This window comes from Sapajus apella, unplaced genomic scaffold (assembly GCF_009761245.1).
Source record: "Sapajus apella isolate SASKATOON/1434 unplaced genomic scaffold, GSC_monkey_1.0 scaffold50, whole genome shotgun sequence".
In the NCBI taxonomy this organism is placed as follows: Eukaryota; Metazoa; Chordata; class Mammalia; order Primates; family Cebidae; genus Sapajus; species Sapajus apella.
In genome coordinates this window covers 5,712,110-5,738,167 of record NW_022436990.1, presented here as the reverse complement: position 1 = coordinate 5,738,167, position 26,058 = coordinate 5,712,110, and the positions used below count along the sequence as shown (strand labels likewise).

Here is a 26,058-nt window from a genome sequence, read left to right as displayed (position 1 = left end):
TTAAAAGCATTAAAAAACACTTGAATAATGTTTTATCATGTTTACTACGAAAACAAGAGAGAAGAATATCAGTAATTCCACAAGTTAGTGATGGTTTTCATGTTTTTTAAAATTAGAGTAGTATTCTTAAATTACTTTTATAAGTAAAATTTATAAAAAATAATCTATACAAATACACACACACACACACACATAGTAAATTCAAATCAGTAAATTTGAAATTTTTGATATAAAATTTATGACAAATAAAGTAAAAAATGTATTTTTCTTAAATGCTTAAAATTATAGTTGGAGAAGATTTCAGCTAAATAAATAAAATGGTTCTCTACCCAAATCAGCATCAATCTCTAAAAAGCTTAACCTGAACTGTACATACTAAAATATAAGTGTTAAGAAAATAACCTTTTTCTGAGAAAAAGATTTAATTTCACCTGGTGAAATTCTCAGTTAATTGTCCCATTATAAATGTTTTAGAAAAGCATTTATCCTGTAAATTCTCTGTTAAACAAAGATAAGGTTTAGGTATGTTTTGATATATTGTTTTTAGTTTGTTTATCTAGAGTTGGCTTTATTTTAGCAGGAAATCTTGGAGCAAAAACCAGAGACATTGCCAGAGCAAACAAGAAAAGAAGTACAAATGGAGGACTGGTCAAAAGGTAAGGACTTTTAAGGTATTAATACCAAGCCCCAGGTGTTGGGGTAGTTCAAGACACTGAATGAAGTGTGTTTGTTCTAACCAATATATTAGAGGTAGACCAGTGCACGCACACACACGCAGGAGACACACACACGCAGGAGACACACACACAGAGACCCAGGGATTATGAAAGAGATACAAAGAAAGACACACAGAGAAAGAGACATACACAGAGAAAAAGGGACACACACATGCACACAGAAAAGAAGACACATAGAAAAGGCATTGAGAGAGGGAGAAGCAAACAGATCCATTGAGAAAGAGAAACATGCGTACATACAAAGAGACAGAGGAGACTGAGAGATTGGCTGTGATAGAGATGAACAGAGCCACATTCAGAGAAAGAAAGACACAGAGAAAGAGCTACTTAGAGAAAGAGACATAGGAAGGAAGATACTTGAAGAGGGAAACACATAGAGGCACAGACACACATAAAGTAAGGAGAGAGAGTAAAGAGAATGAAAGAGATACATATATACATGGAGACAGAGGAGAAATACACAGATCAGAAGATACATACACAGAAAAACAGACTAAGACACATATATGAGACAGAGAAGAAAATATTCATAGATATACACATGTGGAGGGACACAGCCTGAGAGGCAAAGAACAGTTAGAGACAGATACAATTTGAAAGACTGCCTGAAGACAGAGACAGAGTGAGAGATGGTCCATTGAAAAACAGATGGATGGATGGATGCATGGACAGACAGATAAGAGCAGCACACATAGGGGAGGGGACAAGAGAGATTTAAGTAAAATGTTGAAAATTTCGAATCCTTGAGAAATGATTCTTTCTGAATATGATTCTACATATATTTGAAAGCTTAAAACTTTATGTACATCATTTTAAAATTTCTCTTATAATTTAAAAAATCGGATTCTTACTAAAACACTGTATGCATCTCTTGGTTCCCCTTCTAACAGCGCTTTTGTCCAGCACATTCTAACCACATTTTTATCCTTTTTAGAAGGTTAAAGTCCATTTTTGAGGATCATTCTCTAATCATTGTACTCAATAAGTTAACAACTGTACATTCTTTTAAGGTATAGAAAGATCTGAGTACCTTTTTCGGATTTCTGCATTTTGTTTTTCATTTTTAAACTGTTACAAATTTTCTTGCTGTTTGTGCCCACTATTAGTAATTTCCCTTTTTATTTGTGACTCTGGGATGCTTATTATGAGTTTAGAATCCAGATAACATTTAATTCTACATAAAGCAATAATACATAATAGCTGGGTAAGATAGTTAAAGGTTTTCTATGCAAAGTTAATAGTGCATACAGTGTGTGACAATTTGGTGTGCTCTCTATTTTCAAGTTGTGATATGGTTGTATTGGTATGAAATTAGGTACTAATTTGTTATAGGTGTGTTTATTCATTTATTCAAGTAAGAAATCAGATATTCTTTTAAAGAGCTCAAAAAGCATTTTACTCAATTTATGTACAATATAAGAAAAAAGAAGCTAATAATGGTGCATCTGTTGTGTTTCTCATTCACACATCATATTGCTATAAAAGTCATGTTCAAATTAGAGACCAAATGATCTTTAAGGAGTCAAAGGGGTTATTTTTAATATATCTAAAGAGATAGACTGTGGAAGAAGTGCTACTTATAAATGTACAATTATCAGGAAACATGTCAAGGAAGGATCTGATGAAGCTCTAGGATACTTATGAAGAAAAGAGGTTTATGGTTGAAAACATAGATACATAGACAGTTTATAGTCGGCACAGACTACAGCAGACATGACTGAGACAGCATTAAGAAAATCTGCATTTGTACATGCATCTTTTTGACATTGGAAATAGAATAAGACATTCCTTTTTATAAGCACCTGTTATTAAACATTATTAAGAGATAGTTCAGGCTCAGTAGCTCATCCCTGTAATCCCAGCACTTTGGGAGGCTGAGGTAGGCAGGTCACTTGAGGTCAGGAGCTCGAGACCAGCCTGATCAACATGGCAAAATCCTGCCTCTACTAAAAATACAAATATTAACTGGTGTGGTGGCTCACACCTGTAATCCCAGCTACTCAGAAGACTGAGGCAGGAGAATCACTTGAATCCTGGTGGCGGAGGTTGTAGTGAGCTGAGATAACGCCATCGCACTCCAGCCTGGGCAACAGAGGGAGACTCTATCTCAAATAAATAAATAAATAAATAAATAAAAGGAAATAAAATTAAACATAAATATTTTAACTTTTGAGTCTTGTGGTAACAGATATATTTAAACAGTAAAATCTCACATCATCATCCCCCTGATGGCAGGGTTCATGGTATTTATCTTAAATTACAAATTGCTTCAAAGTTCTATCTTATATGAATGTTCTAGTTTGTTCCTTTGAATCGTTATTTTATTTAGTTTAATTTTACTAATTTTAAAAGAAATTAAGTTAATTAAAACTTGTATTACACAGGTATGCCTTTATGTCATCTTACAGATTTCATTATAAAGAGTGCTGAAGTGGCCATTCTTTTCCTAGCTTTATTGTAGAAACACTGCTGAAATATTTTAAGTCAAAGAGTTGATAAGATTGATAATGTAACAGATATAACCATTTATGTTTTTGTTTGTTTTTGTCATTATAGACATTTTGGAAAGTGGAAAGCTGAGGTTGATAGATAGGGTGGGTGACGACATCTACAAAAGGTACTCAAGTTTTTTTTTTTTTTTTTTTTTTTTTTTTTTTTTTTCTTTTAAAGACAGAGTCTCACTCTGTCATCCTTTCTGGAATGCAGTGGTATGAACATGGCTCACTGTAACCTCAAATTCCTGTGCTCAAGCAATCCTCCTTCCTCAGCCTCCTGAGTAGCTTAGACTACAGGCATGAGTCACTGCACCTAGCTAATTTTTTTTAAACATTGTTTTGTAGAGGTAGGGGGTCTCACTGTGTTGTCCAGGCTGGTCCCAAACTCTTGGCCTCCAGCACTTCTCCTGCTTCAGGCTCGGAAAGCACTGGAATGACAGGCAAAAACAACTGCACCTAGCCCGCAAGTTTCTTTAAGTAGTTAAAAAACAACCCTGAATTGATGTAGTTTGTAAGTTGATAGAAACAATGTGTGTGTGAATAAACATATGTTGCCAGCAATAAATGTGTTACCATCTTCAGGCCTCTTAAGAAGGAAGTGATGTTTGTCTTTTTTTGAAAACTTCTATTTAAGAGTTCTCTTTTGAAAAAAAAAAATGAAAAAAATGAAGGGTCATAATCAAAGGAGTTTATACTTAGTAAAGTTAACCCTCTGAAAGAATGAGTTATATTAATTGTTGTTTAGCCCTTTTTTGTACTTACTTCTTATATACTTAACTGTATAAGAAAAAAGACATCAAGATCATAAAATAAATCTCATATGAAGAATTATTTGGAATACTGTTATAAAGTCACGACCATTTCTTAAGTTAATGTTGGTGATTTTTATTAGCAGAAACATGGTCTAGTTGTTTTATACCACGTAACAATCCTTTGCAAATAATTTGCATATTATTTGCAGGTAAATATGTCTGCACTAAGTATATATACTTGCAATTATATAGGTAAAAATGAGGTGTGGATACCAGTTAAATTTAGAAAATTGTTGAAAATTAAATTTAGAACCTTTAGGGGTCAGTGTTCCCTAAGAAAGGTTAAAAAAGGTTACTGTGCCTACCAAAATTAAATATTAAATCTGCTATATTTAAAGTTTTTTTTTACCAGTTAAAGGTAAGAAAAGATGAGAATTATGTCTTGAAGAAGCTTTCAACCAAAACATTTCAATTTAATGATTTTGTTCAATATTGTTTTTAGGTTTATTATTTTGGGGGATCATCATATGTAATATACATTTTATACACAAAGTAGTTATTTTTATTTCTGTATTATCTAAATTTAGATACATATTACATATTTTTAACTAATTTGTCTTTAAGCTTAAAAAATGAGCATGATTCTAAATCAGGAATCATTGTACTTATTTGAAATGAGTTGAAAAAATGCTTCTAGAACTCGTATGTGAATAGAATTTCTATATGTTTCAGTTTATTCAAGGCTAGTAAATATTTTTTAAAAATTTATCTTACTGAATTTAAGTAAAAAGCAGTTGTCCTCTTCTTTATTTTAGAATTGGACTAGCAAGTATTGTTTGTATCCATGATTCTTATGGTTTTTCTACAAAACACTAACACAAAAAAATTTTAAAATAAATGGAACTTAACAAAAGGTAACTTGCAAGTGGTTTGGTAGCTCTTATTGAGTGAGAATAATGTGTATTTGTGCATGGCATTTTGAACCTGTGTGCCACTATCAACTTCTTTTATTATTGATTCATTTATCTTTCTCTCTGTTCACAAAGTACATATTCTTTTTTACCTTTGTCCGTCTGCTATTTTGTAATTGAATTATAACTAAAACTATTGCATGATTTGCAAACAATGTGTAGGTGTAGACACTGAAGAACCACTGTAGGAAAACATCACTGATACTTTTAAATGTTGGTGATCATCTGACTAAAATGTGATTGTAGAATCTCATATCATTTTAATAAACTATTTTATGTTTAAGGCAGAGAAGAAGAAAATGGCAAATTGCTTAGAGTGGACATTCATTTCTACCAGCAAGATAAGCTGGTAGAAAAAAAATATTTCCTAGACATTATGATTATATACTTCTTGAAATTAAAGGTTTAAAAATGTCTGGATCACTAATAATTTTGTATTAAATTACAGGACTTAAATTTTATTTAATAATTGGCTTTCTAGTAAGTAATGGTATATTTTTTGTAAGTAATAGTGTATAATTAGTGGTTTTAGCTTATTGCCTGTATTTTAAAGCAGAAGGGAAATTGCATTGGAAAACAAATACATTTAATAATGTCAGTAAAATGTTATGGTGGAAAGGACACAGGCTTTGGAGCTAAACTTAAGTTTTAATTTTTAAATCTTTAACTTACTATCTACTTGGATTCGAGTACAAGTTTCATAAATCTTTGTAAGCCTAAATTTTCTTTTATATGAAATAGAGTAGTAATCTATTTAGGACCATTGTGAAGATTAATTAGGAATGCTATATGTAAAGTCCCTACTACAATGCCTGAAACAGGAAATGAATTTATTTAATCTGTATTTCACATACCAGAGTAATTATTTCCACAATTGTGATGGTGGTAGTGGTTATATAGATGCTTAAAACAAAAACAAAGGAAAAAGAAAAGATGGTTGTCGTATTTTACAGTACTTTTAAGTAAATCATGGTGATTGTCTTTCTTATTCCTTTTAGCTGTGGAAGTTAGATATACTGAGTTTCAAAAGTATTAAGAATCCTTACTAACTGTATTTTAAGTGGTTATAATAGCTTTATAAGAATTCGATTTTCTTCTAATACAATGTTCAGAATATCACTGGAACTTTAATTTTTCAAAGTGGTATGCTTATAATTAGTATAATTGATAGAATATAGTATATAATTAATAACATTCATTTAGGATATAATCTATTTTTGTCTGTATTGAAATTCCAGTTGCAATAAAGGTCTCCAGGTTAGTGGCATCACAGAGTACTTTTACGTGCCTTTTCCTTTTGGCAAATGTGGATTTAATATTGCATTTTAAAAATTTTCCACATGCCATTGGGGGTTAAAAAAAGAACATGTCTGAGGTCTGATTAAATTTACTATTTATCTCCATAGGACCTAGCTTAATAGAGTACTAGTAGCTTCTCACACATGACTATCTAGAATATTTGAGAGAGTGGTTTTAGGAATACTGGCAGCTGGCCAACAAGGATTGATTCATTTCCTGAGGAGATGCTGAGGCTACTCTTAGAAGAATGATTGAGGTTATAGTCTTTTATTTTAAAATATTTCTTTTAATATAAATAAGTTTACTAAAATATGATTCTGGGATTCTTTATTTTTTAAGCTTGATATGAATGACTCTGTTAATACTCTTGGACTGAGTAGAAAAATGGAATGAAAAAACAAAAGATTACAAGGGCAACATAGCTTTCTAGGTGGTTATAACATTTGTTGTGAACTCTTTCAAGATACATAATTTCTCATATGAATACTTCATGTTGGTGAGTTTATGCCACAAATTTTTTTTAAATTATATGTTGGCAGTTTGAAAAATAGACCTATCTTTCAGAACGGTTTTAGATTTTCAGTAATACTGAGAGGAAAGTACAGAGTGTTCTGGTAGATCTCCTACCCCAACATATACCGAACCTCCCTCTCTGTCAGTTCTCCACCACAGCTGCACATTTGTTACAATCGGTGAACTAATTCATAAATTCTTAATAGGTGAAAAGTTTGTGAGCTAATAGGATTTCTTCTTTCTCTTTATTTCTTTCTCTCTTCTTTTGTTTTACTAAATTTATAGTGTTTTAAATCAGTTCACGCTGTGTGGAACTGATTTAAATTTAAATTTTTTAATTTAATTCTTCATGCGGAATTCTTACATCTTTGGTCCCTCCATTTTATAGAAATGATCCTTTCTAGGAAAAATGAGCATGAAAAGTGGTAAATTTCTCTTTTAAATAGGACCTTTTCTTCCCTATTTTTATTCTGTTGGTATGATTCTCTTTGTAGAACTTGTGACTCTATTTCTTTGGTTAAAGGAAATACACGCTCTACTTTTAAAATGCAAATTCTTTCAAATTTATTTGTGATCATGAAAACAATAATTTTTTTTGAAATACAATAAATGACTTGATTTTGTCAAAAGATTTTTGCTTTGTTTTAAATTTTCCATCCTTAAGATTCTGAGCTCTTTGCTAAAAATCATCATTCATTTCTAGTTATGGCCTTTCATGCCAGAACACCTCCTGTAACACATATTTACAACATACATCTTAATGTAATATTACTGAACCTTTAATTTTCTAGACATGAGAATTTCAGTTTGTCATATTTCAGATGACTGTGTGGCCTCTGTAGTATGATTAATATAAAGATCTGAGTGCGCATTGGCATTTTGTTGATTTAGGAGACCTGGATCAATATACATTGGTATGTAGACTGACTTGAAGGCCCTTTAGAGTGTTGGTCCAGGTTGACTATAGAGTAGGACTGATGTGACTTCCTGGATTTAAAGGTAATTTAAATACATTTTTAAAAAGTTTCTTAAATGATAAAATTATATATTTTAGTGTGCGTTTACTCACTACTCTTTGGTTAGAAGTAAATTTGTAGTAGTAGAATAAAAATCTTTTGGAGGAGTTCACCAAATACTTCAACTTTTAGTGACTTGGTTTTATTTGAATCAAAACAACCTATCATGTAGGATGTTATTATGTTTTTGGGAGAATTTCAGATACAGTTTTTATTTTTGTTCTGCTTATTTTAGGAAATATGAAAAAGCAATCTTAGAGGAAAGCAGACTTTAAAATTTCAAAATTAAGTAGATTATAATGTAAATGATTGAATTAAAAATATTCTTATCTGTAGCTTTTGGTTGAAATTGATAATGCTTTGCCATATTTGAATTGAAAAGATGTAAGGTAAAAAGTAATTATTTTTTAAAATTGTATTTGGACTTTTATGTTTATTTTTTGACAGATTCTAATTTTTACATGTAACCATTTAGTATTACTAGGATGCTGATGGATGAACAGTACAAACTGATGGATTTGTACTGATAAAATTTTACTTGTATAGAAACAATGTTTTTGCCACTTGATATTTTTAAAATTAACAATAAAATGCACCTTTAAAATACAGTTTTGCCACCTGTACCTAGATAATTTGATACACTGTAAAATTAACACAGTTAACAAACCAAAAAATGTTCCTTGATTTAAACAGTTTTAGGATAGAAATATAATTACTTTTAAGCACAAGATACCAATATTTCTTTCTTTAATTAATGTTCTCCTCACTCCTGAAAATTCCAAATTTTCGGATTAATATTAATCCCTAGCAGATTAGGGTAGGTATGGTTCATTTAGCATTAGTTTCCTTGAACCAACAACAAGTTTTGGAGGAAAGAATTATGATAAGGGAAGACAGAACAAATATGTAGGCCTTAAGGTTTCAGGCCTATGTACAAACCTTAAGATTTGGAATATGGAGTAGGGAGTATTCTCTATCCTTTCCATTAATTATTGTAAAAGTAGAAAGACGTCATAATTTGAAAGAATTTCTATTTTAAGTAGATTAGATAATGTGTAATTGTTTATCAAAAAACCAAATGTTACAAAATTTGGAGTCACTGAAGCTGTTTTACTCAATTGCTTTTAAAAGTTTAAAGTTAAAAAAAAGTAATGATTATAGTTCGGCAAACCTGTTTCTGTTCGGAAAACTTAATTGCTTGTATTTTATAATCAACTAGTATGGAGTTTAAGATTAGGACAAGGCTGCACTAGTTTAGGTAAGAAGAACAAAGACAAAAACAAAATTATTTAAAAAGCACTTCTTGATCTCTTGAGAATGCTGTAGAAACTAGCATCAGAGACTTCCTCTGCATTTTTAATAGGACTTTTGCTTTCCATAATGTTCTACATTGACCCTTTATTATTATTTTTTAAAGTCTCTACCCCTCCCCCAAGTTATTTGAAATGAATACATTACCAAAAAACAAATTTACTTTTCTGAGACTTTATTTTTTTTGTTTCAAGTACCTTAATGCCTTTTTGAAAAGTTTAAAATGCTAACTCTAACAAGGAGCTGATGATGTTAGGGATGTAACTAACAAGGCACTAGTTTAGGGGTAACAGTCAATTAATTAAATAGCTGTCCTACCTTTTCTTTTCATGTTTTTCTTTTTGTTTTTTGGGTGTTTTGGTTTTGTTTTGTGTGGGTTTTTTTTTTTTTTTTGAGAAACAAATGGGGGAATAAAATATATCATTTGCACAGAAAGTTATGTAATGATGCCATATAGAGTATAATGATTTCCTAAAACCTTGTATTTAAAGTAACCTGAATTACAATGAGAGATAAACAGAATATTTACCCATCCCTTATGAGCTGCTGCTGATATGTAAATTTATTCTTCTACTTTGCACAAATATACTTTTGAGCTACTGCTTAAACACTTTGAGGTCCTTAGTCAAACAGTTTTAATGATGCCTCCAATATTATGAAAGTGTGACATTTGATGAATGTCTCATATAGTTTTGATATCTGGGCACATATCAACAACAAAAAATTGAGCGTTGGTTTGTCATGCAACACCTAGATAATTTATAATTTTACTGTTTATATCCATCTTGACATTTTTTATCTGCCAAAGGCAGGTTTCATTTGGAATCTTAATCTGAGATTTATTTGGTGGATCTGGAAATCATAGCTAGGGTTCCCACAGGAAATGGTCCATCTACCAACAGATTAAATGGCAGTCCTGCAGTTGTTAGGGGAGCTCTGCATTTAACACACATGCATACTCATTCAGTCAGCGCTGTGGAGAAAAATTAAAGTAGTAACCCAGGTTTAGGAACAATGTAGCTAAAAAGTCCCATATTTGCTGAATGACAAAGGGTTATATAGCAGCATTTCATTTTATTATTCGTGCTTGAATTTCTTGTTTGCTTTGTTGAGTCTGCTGACGAATACTAATAAATGCCTGCAACAATCCAGACGAGAGATGCCTGGCAACAAAGCTATGCGGTGGACCTCCCTGATCTTCTCCAGTTCACAACCTGACCTTTTGAAAAATTGGCTAGGCTAAGCTGCAGAATTTGGGTGTAATGGTTATTGTTAACTCCAGCTTTAGGATTTATTAATTTGTGTGATCAAGACTTACCTATACTTCAAAGTTTCAAAGGACCAAACACAATCATTCATCCATTAGAACTAACATTGCGTTTCAGGGATTCCCCCTTAGTATCTGACTGGTGATTCTTCTGTTTTGTTTTCCAAATCTAAATATATTCTTAAACAAAATGAGTGGCACATATAAAGAAAGTTTGTTTGTTTTTTTCCTCTTTATGATTGGAAAATTTATGTTTTATAAATTATGAAATTGTTGAATTCACAATTAGTATGTCTTTATTCTTAACAAACAAAAAATACATAATTATTAAACCTATTTTATTGCAGTTGTAGAAATTGAAGACTTTCCCAGTTCACTCATGTTTTTAATTAACTTTTATAAATTATTCTAATAATAAGAAAATTTGAGAAAAGCTGAAAAGGTTACAAATATATTACAAGTAGCCAAATAGCTGATATCACTGGAGAATAACTACAACAAAAATAGTTATGTTAGTTAATCAAATTTTAGGATAGTTTTCACAGTCATTTCAGCCTAAATATTTGCAGTGCTTTTGATATTTGTTATAGAAGTTGTACAAACCCTTAATTTATGTGATTTATAAGTTAATTATATAGCCTAGGCTGCAGGCTATTACACTATTATATTTTGCTCATTGCCTGCATATGGTCAAGGATGTTGAAATTTAAAATCTTACAGTATGATAGAATTACACAAAATACCTGTGCACTTTATATAGTTCGTACATGGAAATCAGAACTTTTCGTCGATCGAGTGAATATTGATTCATTCATGACTATTTCAGACTTGGTGAAACAAACAAAAACTTGAAAAAAAATTGGTGTAGTATCACTGCTTTAAATAGCTTTTTTTTTATAAAAGAAAAGAATAAAATTTCAGTAAAATAATTTTTATGGATAGCTGATAGATAGTTTGAAACATGTTGCATCAAGTCATTGAATTGCTGTATCTAAGGTAAAATAATCTCACCACTTCTTTTTGGTATGTGTGTTTTTCTAAATATAACCACGTGTAGGAGTATAAAGGATGCAGTTTATTTTGTATATCTAACTCTAAGTCCAAATGAATAAGTTATGTGATATTGATAGATTTAGTGATTTTCTGGGTTTTCAACCTTAATAAAAGCTTATTTCAATATCTTATAGCTACACATAGCCTTCACCATTCAGTATGTTTTTGACTTCCCAGTGTGTGTACATTATGCCTTGTTTAGAATTATGTATGCACCGGGGACAGCGGTTCACACCTGTAATCCCAGGACTTTGGAAGCTGAGATGGGATGGACTTGAGATCACTTGAGCCCAGGAGTTCGAGACCAGCCTGGGCAACTTAGGGAGACCTTGTCTCTACAGATAATAAAAACAAATATGTCAAGTGTGATGGCACTTGCCTATGATCCTAGCTACTCTGGAGGCTAAGGCTAGAGGATAGCCTGAGTCTGGGAGGTTGAGGCTGTAGTGAGCTGTGATGGTGCCACCTCACTGTAGTCTGGGTGACAGAGTGAAACCCTGTCTTAAAAAAAAAAAAAAAAGAACATAAGAAATCACTATCTGTGCTTTCCAATATGGTAGCTATGGACACCATGTGACTATTGAGCACTTAAAATCTGGCTAGTCCAGATTGAGATTTGCTGTAATTATAGTACAAAAAGGAATATAAAATTTCTCAAAGCAATTTTTTAATATTATGTGTTGAACTGGTCATATTTGAGAAATTAATATTACTTATTGTTTAATGAGCTTACTAGAAAATTAAAAATTGTATAAGCAATTTGAACCATATATCTTTTGGATAGTGCTGATCTGTGTGATTGAACATCACTGGGACTACCCCCATTCTACCACCAACCTTTCCTTTACTTGTTTGCAAGGGTTATTCATATCATTTGCCTCCCTAGTCTTTGTCAGTTCCCCTGAGAGCAGATAGACTTTTTAATTTACCTTTACATCCTACACAGCAACTGGCACTGTGTTGGTACTTAATAAGTGTTGAATAAAGTACTCATTTTCAGTGCTTGTTTACTCTCCATATATCCTATAGCTGATTTTATTATTCAGTATTTCTGGCCAGATGCATTGCCTCACACCTGTAATCTCAACATTTTGGGAGGCCGAGGTGGGAGGATCGTTTGAACTCAGGAGTTCGAGACCAGTCTGGGCAACATAGTGAGATCCCATCTCAAAAAAAAAAAAGAAAAAGAAAAAGAAACCTAATTTAGTATTTTCCTTTGTTGATTCATTTCATTTCATTGAATGAAAGACCTAATATATCCACTGTTTTTGCCTTATGTGCTTTAGGAAGATGAGTATATTAGGGAGCTTACAACCCAGAAAGAGAGACACACATAGATGAAGAGGCCATGAACTGTAGAAACCACAACTAGGTAACTGTTCTTCTATAATGTGTTCAATCACATTATAGAAGAATAGTTACCTAGTGATTGAACACATTATAGAAGAATAGTTACCTAGTTGTGGTTGGTAATTAACTTGGTGATGATATTGAAAAATAGATGAAACAGAAAGAGTCTCTTACACTTTCATTTATACTGTGTGTTGAAACAATCTAAAAGTATGTTGGCAAGTTTGTTTAAAGCACAGAGGGTGCTAATTATGTAGACCAATGAAAGTAAAATTATAGCTTTATTTTATGATTGTTGAAGCCAAAAAACAAACTTAAAAAGCCCTGAGAGAGCTGGTATACAGAATTCATGTAAAAAGTTTCCATTTTTTAAGCTAAGTTACCTAATTTCCTGTGACTCCTAAACTAGATTCTCAGGAAGATAAGAGCCTATGATCTACCAGCTGTGATCCTGATTGTAATTTATGTCATATGCCAATATAATAAATGATCAAATTATGTTATAGAAGTATGTTATTTAAATTTCTTGTTTTCCTGCCATGAGATTGAATTTACTGTTAATTTTCTTTCTTTGACAGTGAATTATCTTTCAGGATCTTTCCTTAGTGTCAAGATTTCTAAATTTCAAAGTAGTATTACTTCTGTAATTTATTAGTTTTATAATCTGATACAAACTTTATTAAACCATTATGTATTAATTATAAGTTTTAACCATCTTAAGTATTTTCTTTTTGTGTTTATGTTTTTCATTGAATTAGGTGACATTCTATTTATTTTTCATTTACATGTTTTCTGATATTTTCAAAGAATTATATACAATTGTTAACAGGGTAAGGTTATTTGGAATCCCCAAAAAAGAAAAAAAGAAAAAAATAAGAAAAAGAGAAAATATTATATATATTAGTATTTCTAAGAGATTTTTCCACATAGTTGCTAACATTTCATAAAAGAAAAATGCTTAGATAACAGCTTCGTTGACTAGATAACAGCTTGGTTGACTAGATAACAGCTTGGTTGACTAGAATCAACTGTACCGATTTTAGCTGTGCAACTATATACTGACTATTGATCATCAAATAAATTTGTTTAGGAAATTGAGAAAATTTAAAACATGAAAACTAGAATAATAACTAGGATGATAGATACCTTTCTTGCTTTTCTTAATATCTGAGAGAAATTAAACATATAAACTTGAATTGTAAGTTTGAATATGGTCCCAAGATGGTGATGTTATCTCACAGAAAGGTAAGATAAATCAAAATAGAGAAATTAGCTTTTAGCAAAGCAGATTCTAAAGATAATAATAGCTAATATTTATTGTGTATTTTGTGCCAACACTTTTCTAAAAGATTTATGTAACTTAGTTTATTTCTCTTAATTTTTTTGAGGAAGATGCTATTATTTTATACCCTTTACTGCTATGGAAGTTGATGAAAGATGAAATGTTTTGCTGAAGGTTATACAGCTATGTTGTGGAGCCAGAATTCAAACCGTGTAGTTTATCTTCAGAACCCGTGCACTGACTGTGGTTCTGCTTGGAGGGTCTAAATATATTAGTGGTGGTATGGTTCGACCACTTGGATGGTCTAAATTTTTATCTTGTACACACATAGTAGGCGGATCTACTATAATGTGACAGAAGTTTTTGATAATGTTACGTGTGGGGAAAAACACAGATAATATGCATCTGTGTTGCATAGATGTTGGGGGGAGCACATATAATATGCATTTGTGTGGGAAGCTAACGCTGTATTCCACAGAAAATGACATATTTAATAATGGGAATAGATAGTATTTATATACACTGAGAGAAAGAGAATATATACTGTGTTTAAAGAATTGTTAGAAGTCATTGGAAGCCATCACTAGTTGATACTGTTCTGATTATTTCAAAACTAATGTTCAATTTTAAAAAGTTCTTAACCATTGTAAAAAGACATCTTTTGTTTAAAATGTGGAACTACTATAGAAATTCTATTGTCACATCAAATTTGCACTCTAATAGCAAAAAAAAAGGCTTATATTTCGATGTTTTTATATAATATGGTGATGGACTATATAGGAAGGAAAGAAGCATTAAGCATGAGATATGGTTCTTTTTATATTTATAAAATCAGATGGAAGGTGTAAGTAATAACCTTTTTTTCTTACCCCCCAAAAGACAGAATTTATAGAATGGTGAAGTTGTGTTCTCCAGTATCAGAGAGCACATTAACAAATTGCCTTTACTGTGTTTACTTCAGATATAAATGCACCAAGTAGCATCTTCATCTTAGGAGGCAGGCAGTCTATTTATTTGAATATATTTGCCCCTAGTACTTTTATCTTGCCTTTCTCTTTCCTGTCCCTGAACTCTCAGGTAGCTGGGATGTTGCTGTTCTGAGTAACCCTTGTAGGATCCCTAGAGACAATTCTAGCTCAACCACTCTGAAGAAACAGCTCTGTAAACAGTACTGACCCCCCAGGAGACCATCAAATCCGTTTACACAGATACCAGTTGTCACAAACTATTTACAAAGCCAGGCAGAACAGAATTTCCCAGCCTCTAAGAATCCCTATTTGATTGTAGCCTGTGCCTTACATCTGTGTAGTGGTCAATAAATAATAGTTATTTTTGGCAATGAGTCATGATTTATTGGGTAGCATCAATCTAACTGAGTATAGTATACATTAAAAAATGTGTAATTGTCTGAAGAATTGAACTCAAAGGGAACCTCAAAGCTTTCTTTCCTAGGATAGGCAATGGTATTGTAGTACTGTTAATTTTCCAGACTAAGGAATTGAGGGTTTAACAACAGCATTAGCATTGAGACACTTAACAATACTGACATCTCCAGGAGCTAGCAAGAATTCATTAGATCATGAAAATGGTTCATTGAAACAGTATGAAAGTCACTAGAGAGATACAAGGTCTTCAAAGCAAATAATGTAGCTGGTCTATGCACATGTATTAAGTACTGAGATTCTATGCCTAGATGAATAAACTGCCTCTAGCAATAGCAGTAGGTGGCATTTTAGGGTAATACCTAGTAGTAATCCAGAATGTCATTTTCAAATGGTAGCAGGATAAGTTTATGTGTTAGTGATAGTATTAGATAGTAATTGCCAGAGTTGGGAATTATATTTGGTTTGAAGTGGTTGAATTCTTATGTCTAAATAAAACAACATGCCCACAGAAAAGCAAATGAAGAGATTGATAGTAATGATAAAAATTTTTCCTGTTGTTTAACTCTGAGAAAAGAAAATCTGACTTCATAACTTTTGAATGATGAAGAAGAGATTGACAGTTTATTCTTTAAGTCCATATGGAGAAATGAAGTTGAATAGTATTTAGTTAGTCATAATAATAGAACAGTTAACAATGACATTGATTAAACACTAAAGTGGATTACTAAAGAGAGTTTCCTTTTCAAATCATATGAAAGAGATAGAAGAATCAACAGGATAGTTTTAGGTTTAAATTTTCATCTGCCTAGAGATAAGAGTTTGAATCAAAAGTGAATATCTTTCTGTTTAACATTTATCTTATAAATTGACTAATATGCAAAACAGACCAATAGCTTCACTTTCATGGCATTTTATTGGCTTGTGTTTATATTTCTGTATGCAGTTCTTTTTAAAGTGATGAGCAATACAAATAAGCTCAGCTAAAGCTTTAGTAGCTTCATTTCATTATCACTTCATAAAGATCCTTCTGGGCTGGAGAGCTTAGGGAAAATAATTGCAGACTGAACTTCTTGAGAAGTTAGTGACTTGAGAGAGTTATTAACTGCTCTCATCTTCTCTTGGTTAGAAAAGGTACTAATTCACAAAGTTGGGCTATGAATAAGGTAAAGAAATTTAGGCAAAATGTAAGATGCTAGAACAGTATTTGTCTTGAAAAGTCAAAGTGCATCATGCCTGTAACTTTTTTTGTTTCAGAAAAAAAAAATTCGTGAGGTCAGGCATGGTGGTTTATGCCTGTAATCCCAATACTTTGGGAGGGAGAGGCAGGAGGATTACTTGAGCCCAGGAGTTTGAGACCAGCCTGGGCAACATGGCAACTCTTTTTGGCCTATTCAAGACCAAATTTACCATTATCTACAACTTATCCCAAATTTCTAGGTCTAATTCAATATATGTTTCCTTTCAGTTTTTTATTCTTAACTTCCTAGTGTTTACTTGACCTTATTCTGCTATTTAAACTTGCTATTTCTTTACCAGTTTCATAGTTCTTTTTCAGTGAATTTTTTTTTAAAAAAAAAAAAAAAAAAGTGAGGCATGGCAGCACACAACTGTAGTCTCAACTAATTGTGGGGCCGAGATGGGAAAACTGCTTGAGCCCGGAAGGTCAAGGCTGTAGTGAGCCATGATTATGCTACTACACTACAATCTGGAGGACAGAGCGAGACCCTCTTTTAAAAAAAAAAAAAAAAAAAAAAAAGGTATTTGTGTAGATACATATAGAAACAATGTTTAATAAAGCAAGTATGATAAAATGTTAATATTTGGGGAGTCTAGGTAATGTGTATATATTAATTCTTTGTATTGTTTTGTAACTTTTTAATAAGATATTATTTCAAAATAAAAAGGTAACACTGAAGGATTATCTACTGTCAGTTTTTGTCAGCCTTCTTATTTAGCTTGCTTCTGCAGTCATTGAAATCTTTTACATTTGGCTCTCATTTCTTCTCTTCATTTTCTACCATTTCTCTGGATGACTTCAGTGCTTTCAAAGTTGATACTTTCAGCACTTTAACCTCTTGATTTTCTCCTCTCCAAGTATGTTCACTTTTAAGTTGTTTCATCAACCCATTTCCAGATGAGCCATACCTTGGACCTTGTCCTTAACTGTTTACTCATTTTAGAAATTTTCTTCCTGACTGTGACTATGACATCTTGTCATTTCAATACAAGAAATTATCTCTTTGTTTTTCCTAAATTGATTCCTTCTCTGTATCTATTCTTATTCTTCCTATTCTCTTCTTATTTTTATAATCTGTTAACTTTTTATTTCATGTAACCCTGGCTATCCTTTGGTAGTTTGCTACTTCTCATAACCCTACTTGTCCTTTTTCTGGAGAAAATGCCTATGTGAATTCTTCCTAGAGTCTTACAGGTGAGTATTAGTATGGTTAGCATATTGTATGTATTTGGCCTCCATAGCCCAAGCATAGTCTTTTTTATATTGTATTCAGATCATTAGATGAGTTTGCCATCCTCACTGTACTAGAGAGTCTTTGAGTGGAGTGTTTGTTTCTTATTCATCTTTGTTTTCCCAGTACCTACCACAAGGCATATCACACTGTAAGTGTTCCATGAATGATCAGTAAATTAATGATTAAATAAATTAATACAAGTGTTTGAATACTAATATAGTATAATGCAGGATGGCAGAGAGGAACAGTATTGAGAGCCTTCAGAGGATTTAACATTGATTTGCTGGAATCATATTGCCAAAATAGTTGGTCAAAAAAGAAAAAGACAGGAGAATTTTTATAAATCAGCTATGTTTATTCTAAAGTAAAATTAAATTCTCAGACTGGAAGTCTGAGGAGGGAGGATTGCTTAAGCCCAGGAATTTGATGCCAGCCTGGGCAACATCGCAAGATCCTGACTCTAAAAACATTTTTTTAATCTTTTAAAAATAAATTTTCAGTAGAAGGGTATGGATAGTCTGATTTGCAGAGCAAGCTCCAAATTTCTGATGAGCCTTTTGAATTAGAAATCTAAAAGTTTTCACTACTGAACAAAATGAGAACTATCCAGAAATAGAGCCAAGTCACACAGTATGGGTTCTTTAAAAATATTAAACATTTAAAATTAAATTTTAGGATGAAAGTCTAGAGTGTGTCAGAAATTGATGCATTGTAATAAAACTTCAAGGAGTTATGATTACTAAGACCCAGGAAGGATCAACAAAGAGTTCTCTTATTGGGAAGCTTCCATGTCTGCTCTAAGTTTGAAGAAGATAGTATGGTCACAAGTGAAATAGTAGTTATTTATCAAGAGTTCAGGAGATCACAAAATTTGACATTAGGTTATAGCCGAAGGAAGAGAACTATAATACTAGTAAACAAATAGCGAGTTTAAATAGCAGAGGTAAGGTCAAGTAAACACCAGGAGGTTAGGAATAAAAAAAAAGAAAGGAAAAAATATACTGAATTAGATCTAGAAATATGGTGGTTAAAACCTGGGACAAGTTGTAGATAATGGTAAATTTGGTCTCGAACAGGTCAAAAAGTGTTGGGCAAGAGTCTGAAGCAGTTGTGCGGCTGTCCTGGGGACCTCCGGGCTTTTATAGTTGACAGTGATCCATGGACCATTCTTTTTCCTTTTGAAAAAACATGGTACTTCATAAATTGAAGAAGAGTGTGGGGCCTAATAGTTTTTAAGAATATGTCCCTAGGGGCGATTCTGTTATTTTGATAATGCTTTCAGTAATTATTTCTGATTGTTTTTTCATTTGAGTTACTTACAGTGTTATATGTTATATGTTATATGTGTTAGGAAGCATGGTGTGTCAGAGGCTTTCCTTAGTGCCCATTTATAAACTTTTCTCATTCAGATTTTGAGAGTTCCATTATACTAATGGCAGCCTATTACAGAAAAGTTGTGTGGTGACCATCTAATGCAAACCAAGTAAGAATTTTGAGATGTCAAATATGAACAAGTAATCTTCAGATGTATCTGTTCCTAAAACTGTCAAATTTAAGTTAATATAATATTGAAGTTTCACAGCTGTCTTATAGTGTATAATTATGATAGGACATTCTCTCTTCTAATTCATTTCTTGAGAGTGAAATAGAGAGTAATTTACCAAAACCAAATGATACTCATCTAGCTTCTAGCTACCAGTAGAATAATGTTCAAGACCTAGAGTTCATAACTGGCTATGCATAATTTCAGCAAATATACAAGCAAATAATTTTTTCTTAAAAAGTGAATATTTTTATGAGAGGTATTTTGTTTATAAGTGCCCCCGCTTGTTTAAATTCTAAAACAACTCTTAGCCTGAGCAAAATAGCAAGACCCATCTTTACAGAACATAAAAAATGAGCCGGGCAAGGTGGCATGCTCCTCTAGTTCCAGGCATTTGGAAGACCAAGGCAAGAGGATTGCTTGAGCTCAGGAGGTCGAGGCTACAGTGAGCCATAATCATACCACCACACTCCAGCCTGGCTAACAGAGCAAGACCCCATCTCAAAAAAAAAAAATAGAGTCAAATAAAATAAAACTACTCGTATGTGCCTCCAACGATTGTAAGTTTGGCAGATTAAAAAAGGCACCACCAAAAATCAGGTGAGATTCATCTGCCTTATAAAGTTCAAGAAATATTTCTGCCCTAAATAAGAAAGTACTAGTTATAACCAGTATTGGGGCCTGTTGAACTGATTTACTAGTGAATGAGTTTGCTTTGTGTATGTATTTGTGTGTCATTTTCTCCCCAAAACTTAACTTTGTCATTAAATATACATTGTCCCTTTGAAATAGCCATTATTTACTAGCTGTAGCTTAAGATAATTTTTGTGAGATAGGCATTGCAAATTATCTTCTCTGATTTATAATACATCCTGGAGATGAAGGTTAGAAATCATTCTCCTTGTATTGTGTCAATTTTAATATTATGATGATGATTACAAAAATAATAACTAACATGTATTGATGTGTCAGGCACTAGGCCAAGTCTTTTGCATATGTTAACTCAGTCCTTAACAACAAATATTATATACCCATTTTACAAAAAAGAAACTGAGGCACGATGAGTTGAGTAACTTGCCCAAAGTGATACACTTGGCAAAGCTGGAATTCTAACCCAGGCAGTCTAATACCAGAGTTCCACATGTATTAACTCTTCACTATAATCATTAACTTATTATATACTATTTTCAGAAATCTAGAAAAGTTAATCTAGAAAATAATATCTCCAAATCAGTGATTCTCAGCCTTGAGCATATGCTGGAATCATTTGGGGATCTTCAGAAATATAGACTAGGTCTAACTCCCAGAGATTTTTAAGCTCTGAGGATTTTTTAAAATCTTAGGTTATTCTAACATGCAGTCAGAGTTGTGAACCACTATCCTAAATATCTATTGACTGTGGAAATGGATGTCTTGATGGTAAAAACCACGCTGTATATGCTTATCTGATTACAGTAGAAATAAGACTAGAAATTATATTTTTAAAGCTATGAGAGTATTTCCAAAAATATTTATTTGGTTGAATGATTTAATATGTAGTTACAGTGTTTGATATATCATGTGTTATTTTGTTTGTTTAAATACAGATATAACCCACAGTTATCTTGAACAAGAAACCACAAGAATAAATGAAAGTACACAGCCAGATGAGCAACTGACTATGAATTCTGAGGAAAATATGCATCAGAAATCCACTGAATTAGTTAATGAAATAAGTTATGAGAACACAAAATGGCCAGGGCTGAGATCAAGGAATTTTCAGATCATCAGTTCTTATCCAGATGATGAGTCTGTTTACTGTACTGCTGAAAAATCCAAGTAAGTGCTCACAGCCTTAGATTCAGAAAGTAGGAATTGGGGCTGGGCATGGTGCCTCTCACCTGTAATTCCAGCAGTTTCGGAGGCCGAGGCGGGCGGGTCACTTGAGGTCAGGAGTTTGAGACCAGCCTGGCCAACATGGTGAAACCCTGTCTCTACTAAAAATACAAGTATCAGCCAGGTGTGATGGCACTTCCTGGAATGGAGGCTGAGTCATCAGAATCGCTTGAACCCAGGAGGCGGAGAGCTGAGATTATGCCACTGCACTCCAGCCTGGGTGACAGAGCAAGATTGTCTCAAGAAAAAAAAAAAAAAGAGAGAGTGGAAAGTGGAAGAACTTTGTCTTCCTTTCTCCCTTCTTCCCTTTTTTCCTCTTTCCTTCTTTCTTTCTTTTTGGAGTTGGCTAATTCTAAACTCGTTAGAATTTGGGGAATCTACCAGAGTTTTCTGCTGTTTCTGTGATATGGATATAATATGTCTAGTTAACTAAGTGAAAAAGCACAACGTGCATCTGAAGAAAGGCAGTGAGATTTAATTCTATCTTGTTCAATATTATTTTCTGCGACCTTTTATTATGTATTTGGAAATAACTGTTAAATTGATATACATGAGATATCATTCATGAAAGTAAAAAACTGGCAGCTCCAGGGTAAGGTAAACCCAAACATGCATTTTGGTTTGGGTTAGCACTATTTTTCGTTTAAATGAATTTGAACGCTGTTAAAAGGGCCTTGTGCTCTACCATTTGCCTTCCTTGTTATTTTACATTCTCAGCTTTTACCCATTCACCTTGCCTATCTAGCTCATGAAAGGATTTGAATTTGTGATACCGTATACTTTTAACTATGAGATTAAGGAACTTTGATAATTAGTCATGTACTGTAAAAATATTACTAGATTTAAAAAGAAGTTTCAGTGACTAGTGTATTTTCAGTCTAGACAAAACAATACTTTACAGTATACTATTTTTAACAGAGTTTTGCCTAGGAGCTTTTATTTCTACTTTCAAATTATTCAGTAGATGTGTTAATGGATAGTAACATGTAATATAACTTTTTAACCCTTTATCAGATTCTTACTAGGTTATAGATTGGAGTACATACTGGGGGTTAGAAACACAGAATGAAGTAGGGATAAACATTTTATAACCACATGGGTAAAGTAAATAGTAGAGATTGGGCTAAAGTCAGATTATGAGATATCTAATATAATTACAACAGAACATATACATGGTAAATAGAGCTGCACCGACTGTCCCAGCCCTTACTAAATTTCTTCTTAGTGACTCCAAGATTTACCTATGCTTGCAAATTTAATATAAGGCCTATAAAAAAATAGCCCATCTCTTTGCCTTTCCCTTCCTTTATACTACTTGCTTATGTTGGTACGGTTCTCAAGTAGCATACAAAATGTCAAAAAAATTAGTTTGTCTTACTCTGAACGTTAACCAGTTTCTTTATTACAGCATTACGGAACATAGACATAATGATATGCATTATGAATGTATGACTCCTTGTCAAGTTACTTCAGACTCAGATAAAGAGAATACAATAGCATTTCTTCTAAAAGAATTGAATATTCTGAGAACAAGCAATAAAAAGGTATAATGTGGAACGTCTGATAATTGTATAGTATGCTTTTAGCTGTGGATCTTCTAAATTTCCTTTATTGCCCATCATATTTCAGCTTTATTTTGCACTTTAATCATTTAACAGTAGCTTTATGTTTTTGCCATACCTTGCCATCAGGTTATGGTTGAGTTAAGGGGTTGACTATGAAAACATTTTTTTTGTTTGTTTGTTTCCTACCTTGCTGGCCTGTATTAGCACTTCCTTTTTCATGAACTAACCCCTGGTTCCTTGTATAGGTATCTTTAAAAAAAAAAATTCATTCAAATTTTAGTAAACCTTTATTTGAGTGTTATAGAGAATGAGAAATAGAATGCACTGGTTTCATGTTACTTTCTTAATTTTTTTTCTTTATTAGTATCTGTGCCCTATATTTGACCTCAATAATATATGTAATTAAACATTTCAGTAGCAAGGCTTGGCAATATTGTAATTTACCTTGTGTTTATCTTATACTGCTGCATTTTATCCAATACAATTTGTCTTGTTATGTTTTATCTTCTGTTCTGACTCTTATTCTAGTTGTATTCATGTGATCATTAAATAATTTTATTAAATAATGTACATTTTCTATACTTTTTTTTTTAACCTCTATATCTCTAATTTTAATATTCTAGTCATTTGACGTAATCAAACTGAGGCATGATGTTAGGAATGTTGATCATGTCTGAAGGAAAACAACTAAAATGACAGAAGCCTAGGAAAGAATTTAAAAAGCATTTGGAGGGATTCTGTATGAAAGCATGAAATGTTTCTGTACTTTCATTTAGTGGTTATTTATTAAATGCCAATTGTGAGTCAGGTATCAGTGCCAATTTAAATGGAATAGGATGGGATAGTTTCTCAAAGGGAGATTTGTATCAGATATTAAGATTATTATCTTAATTTTGTCTCAAAATATTGGACTTACCAAGATAAACTTTAAAGCGTTGCTATCCATTATTTTATTAGGTGAATCCCTTCCAAATATTTTGTGTTAAGAAAAAAGAATGGATGAGACTGCTTTTGCAGTAGTTATTTTTATTATTATTGTTTTGAGATTGAGTTTTCCTGTTGTTTCCCAGGCTGGAGTGCAACAACACAATCTCAGCCCACTGCAATCTCCACCTCCCCGGTTCAAGTGATCTTCTGCCTCAGCCTCCTGAGTAGCTGGGATTGCAGGTGTCCACCACCATGCCCAGCTAACTTTTTGTATTTTTTTGTAGAGACAGGGTTTCACCATGTTAGCCAGGCTGGTCTTGAATTCCTGACCTCAGGTGTTCTGCCAACCTTGGCCTCCCAAAGTGCTGGGACTACAGGCATGAGCCACTGTACGTGACCTGCAGTAGTTATTTTTAAAAATAATGTTGGTTCTGTGAATTTCATTTGCTTATTCATGCACATATAACTAAATAAATTAAGTGTATATTATGATGTTTTTACAATTTCTATATTATTACAGGTAATTATTACTTTATAAATAACTTAAATTCTTAATTTTTTTCTGGAGTTACATATCTAGGCAGTTATATAAGAATTAAGAAAAAACAAAAACTTTACTTTGAAATTAGTTACATTTTTGCAAATATTTGTCAGATAAAAATCTATGATTTTTTTTTTTTTTAATGTGCTTTAGCTTCAAGAGAAACTGGCCAAAGAAGATAAAGAACAGAGAAAACTAAAGTTTAAGCTGGAACTCCAAGAGAAAGAAACAGAAGCTAAAATTGCTGAAAAGACAGCAGGTATAGTAGATGAATATTAACATATGGCCTTAAGAATCACACATAAGGTTATTATGTGGTGTGTCTTGGTGAATACTAGCATACTGGCTTATTTGCCAAAGGAGGGGAAGCTCTGTCCCTTTTTTTTTTTTTTTTTTTTTTGGCAGCTTAGAAAATAGGTGGCTTTAACATCCTGGTACTGGTATTAGTGAGAGCTTTACCTGTATTCATACTGATTTGGGCATTAAATGCATTGTTAACACCATGTCAATCCAATCACAAAAAGGTTGTTTGTTTTGTTGGAAGGGGCTGAACAAACAAGGGGAAATAATGATTACCAGTGCCTCTACCTTTCAACCAGCAGTTCAAATACCACTTATTGTTTTAGCTCCTTGCGAGGAAATACTTCACCTTTGTATGAAGATAGTCACATATTCATTGCCAATGGAAACCTACATTTGATTACAAAATCTGTTTTGCACAATTAATAAGTTTTCATCTGATGATGTAGAAGCTAATAGAGATAATATTTTCCCTGAGATTAAAGTGAAAGGTTGCCAAACTTTCAGATTATAAATGATTACCTTAAATATATTCTGGAGTCTATCTTTACTCACGAGTCTTTGCAAGGAGAAATTTTTAAATGTATTTTTGATATGTTATAGATATAATGAAATGATTCTCAATAGTCTATGATCTCCATCTGTGCATGCCTCTGTGAATGTCCCTCTCACATTGTTTTAGTATGTTAAGGAAAGATAAATTTCGTAAAGGAATAGACATTAGCATTCAGAGCCGTTTTAGACATCACTTATTTTAACATTTTTATATCATTTGGAATGCTTTTAAGAAACAATTGAATTTTATGATTAGTCTGAGGTTATAATACTGCTTTACAAGTTACTTAATAGGATTACATATGTGAAAGAATTGTTTTAGATCAGAAATATGATTAACTAGTAGAGCCTGTCTTCAAAATATTACCGTGGAAAATAGAACTAAACATTGCTATGAAAATATAACAAAGATGATCATAAATAAGTACACCAGCTGAATACTAGATGGTTGCTTTTCTGTTAATGTTAAACTACTATAACGTTTTTATTTTTGTGTGTGTGAAAATATGAGAGTAACATTTTAAGAAAAATTAATAGTTTGTTAAAAATAAATGTTTCAAATATAAACAGAACAATTTGGAAATCTCTTGGCTTTTTACAATGAAATATATAAAGATACTAATTGTTAGGATACCATTACAATAAGTACATTTGCATAATGTTAACTTTGCATATGTCTTACAGAAATAATTCGATGAGATTTGGGTTTTCATAACCTAATAAAAGTTGTGAATTAATGTGTCTGCCTAGCCCATTTATCTCTTGCAGGCAAAACCTAATTAAGCAATGATATTTACTCCTTAAATTTTTTATAATGTAGCTAAGCAGATACTTCAAATATTTTATTTAT

The 26,058-nt window shown here is 32.3% G+C and overlaps 1 protein-coding gene across 6 annotated transcripts in view; it reads left to right on the top strand.

Moving 5' to 3' along the window:
• The window catches only part of MIPOL1 (mirror-image polydactyly 1), a 370,191-nt gene that overhangs the window by 63,918 nt on the left and 280,215 nt on the right, over positions 1-26,058 (top strand). For 5 of the 6 annotated variants that reach the window (XM_032242673.1, XM_032242671.1, XM_032242674.1 and 2 more), the window contains exons 3-6: positions 578-656; positions 21,032-21,263; positions 22,729-22,864; positions 24,507-24,612. In XM_032242673.1, coding sequence (XP_032098564.1) covers positions 638-656; positions 21,032-21,263; positions 22,729-22,864; positions 24,507-24,612 — 493 coding nt within the window. In that variant the 5' untranslated portion in view covers positions 578-637. The remainder of the gene's footprint in view (positions 1-577; positions 657-21,031; positions 21,264-22,728; positions 22,865-24,506; positions 24,613-26,058) is intronic. The other variant, XM_032242672.1, reaches the window with a different exon arrangement.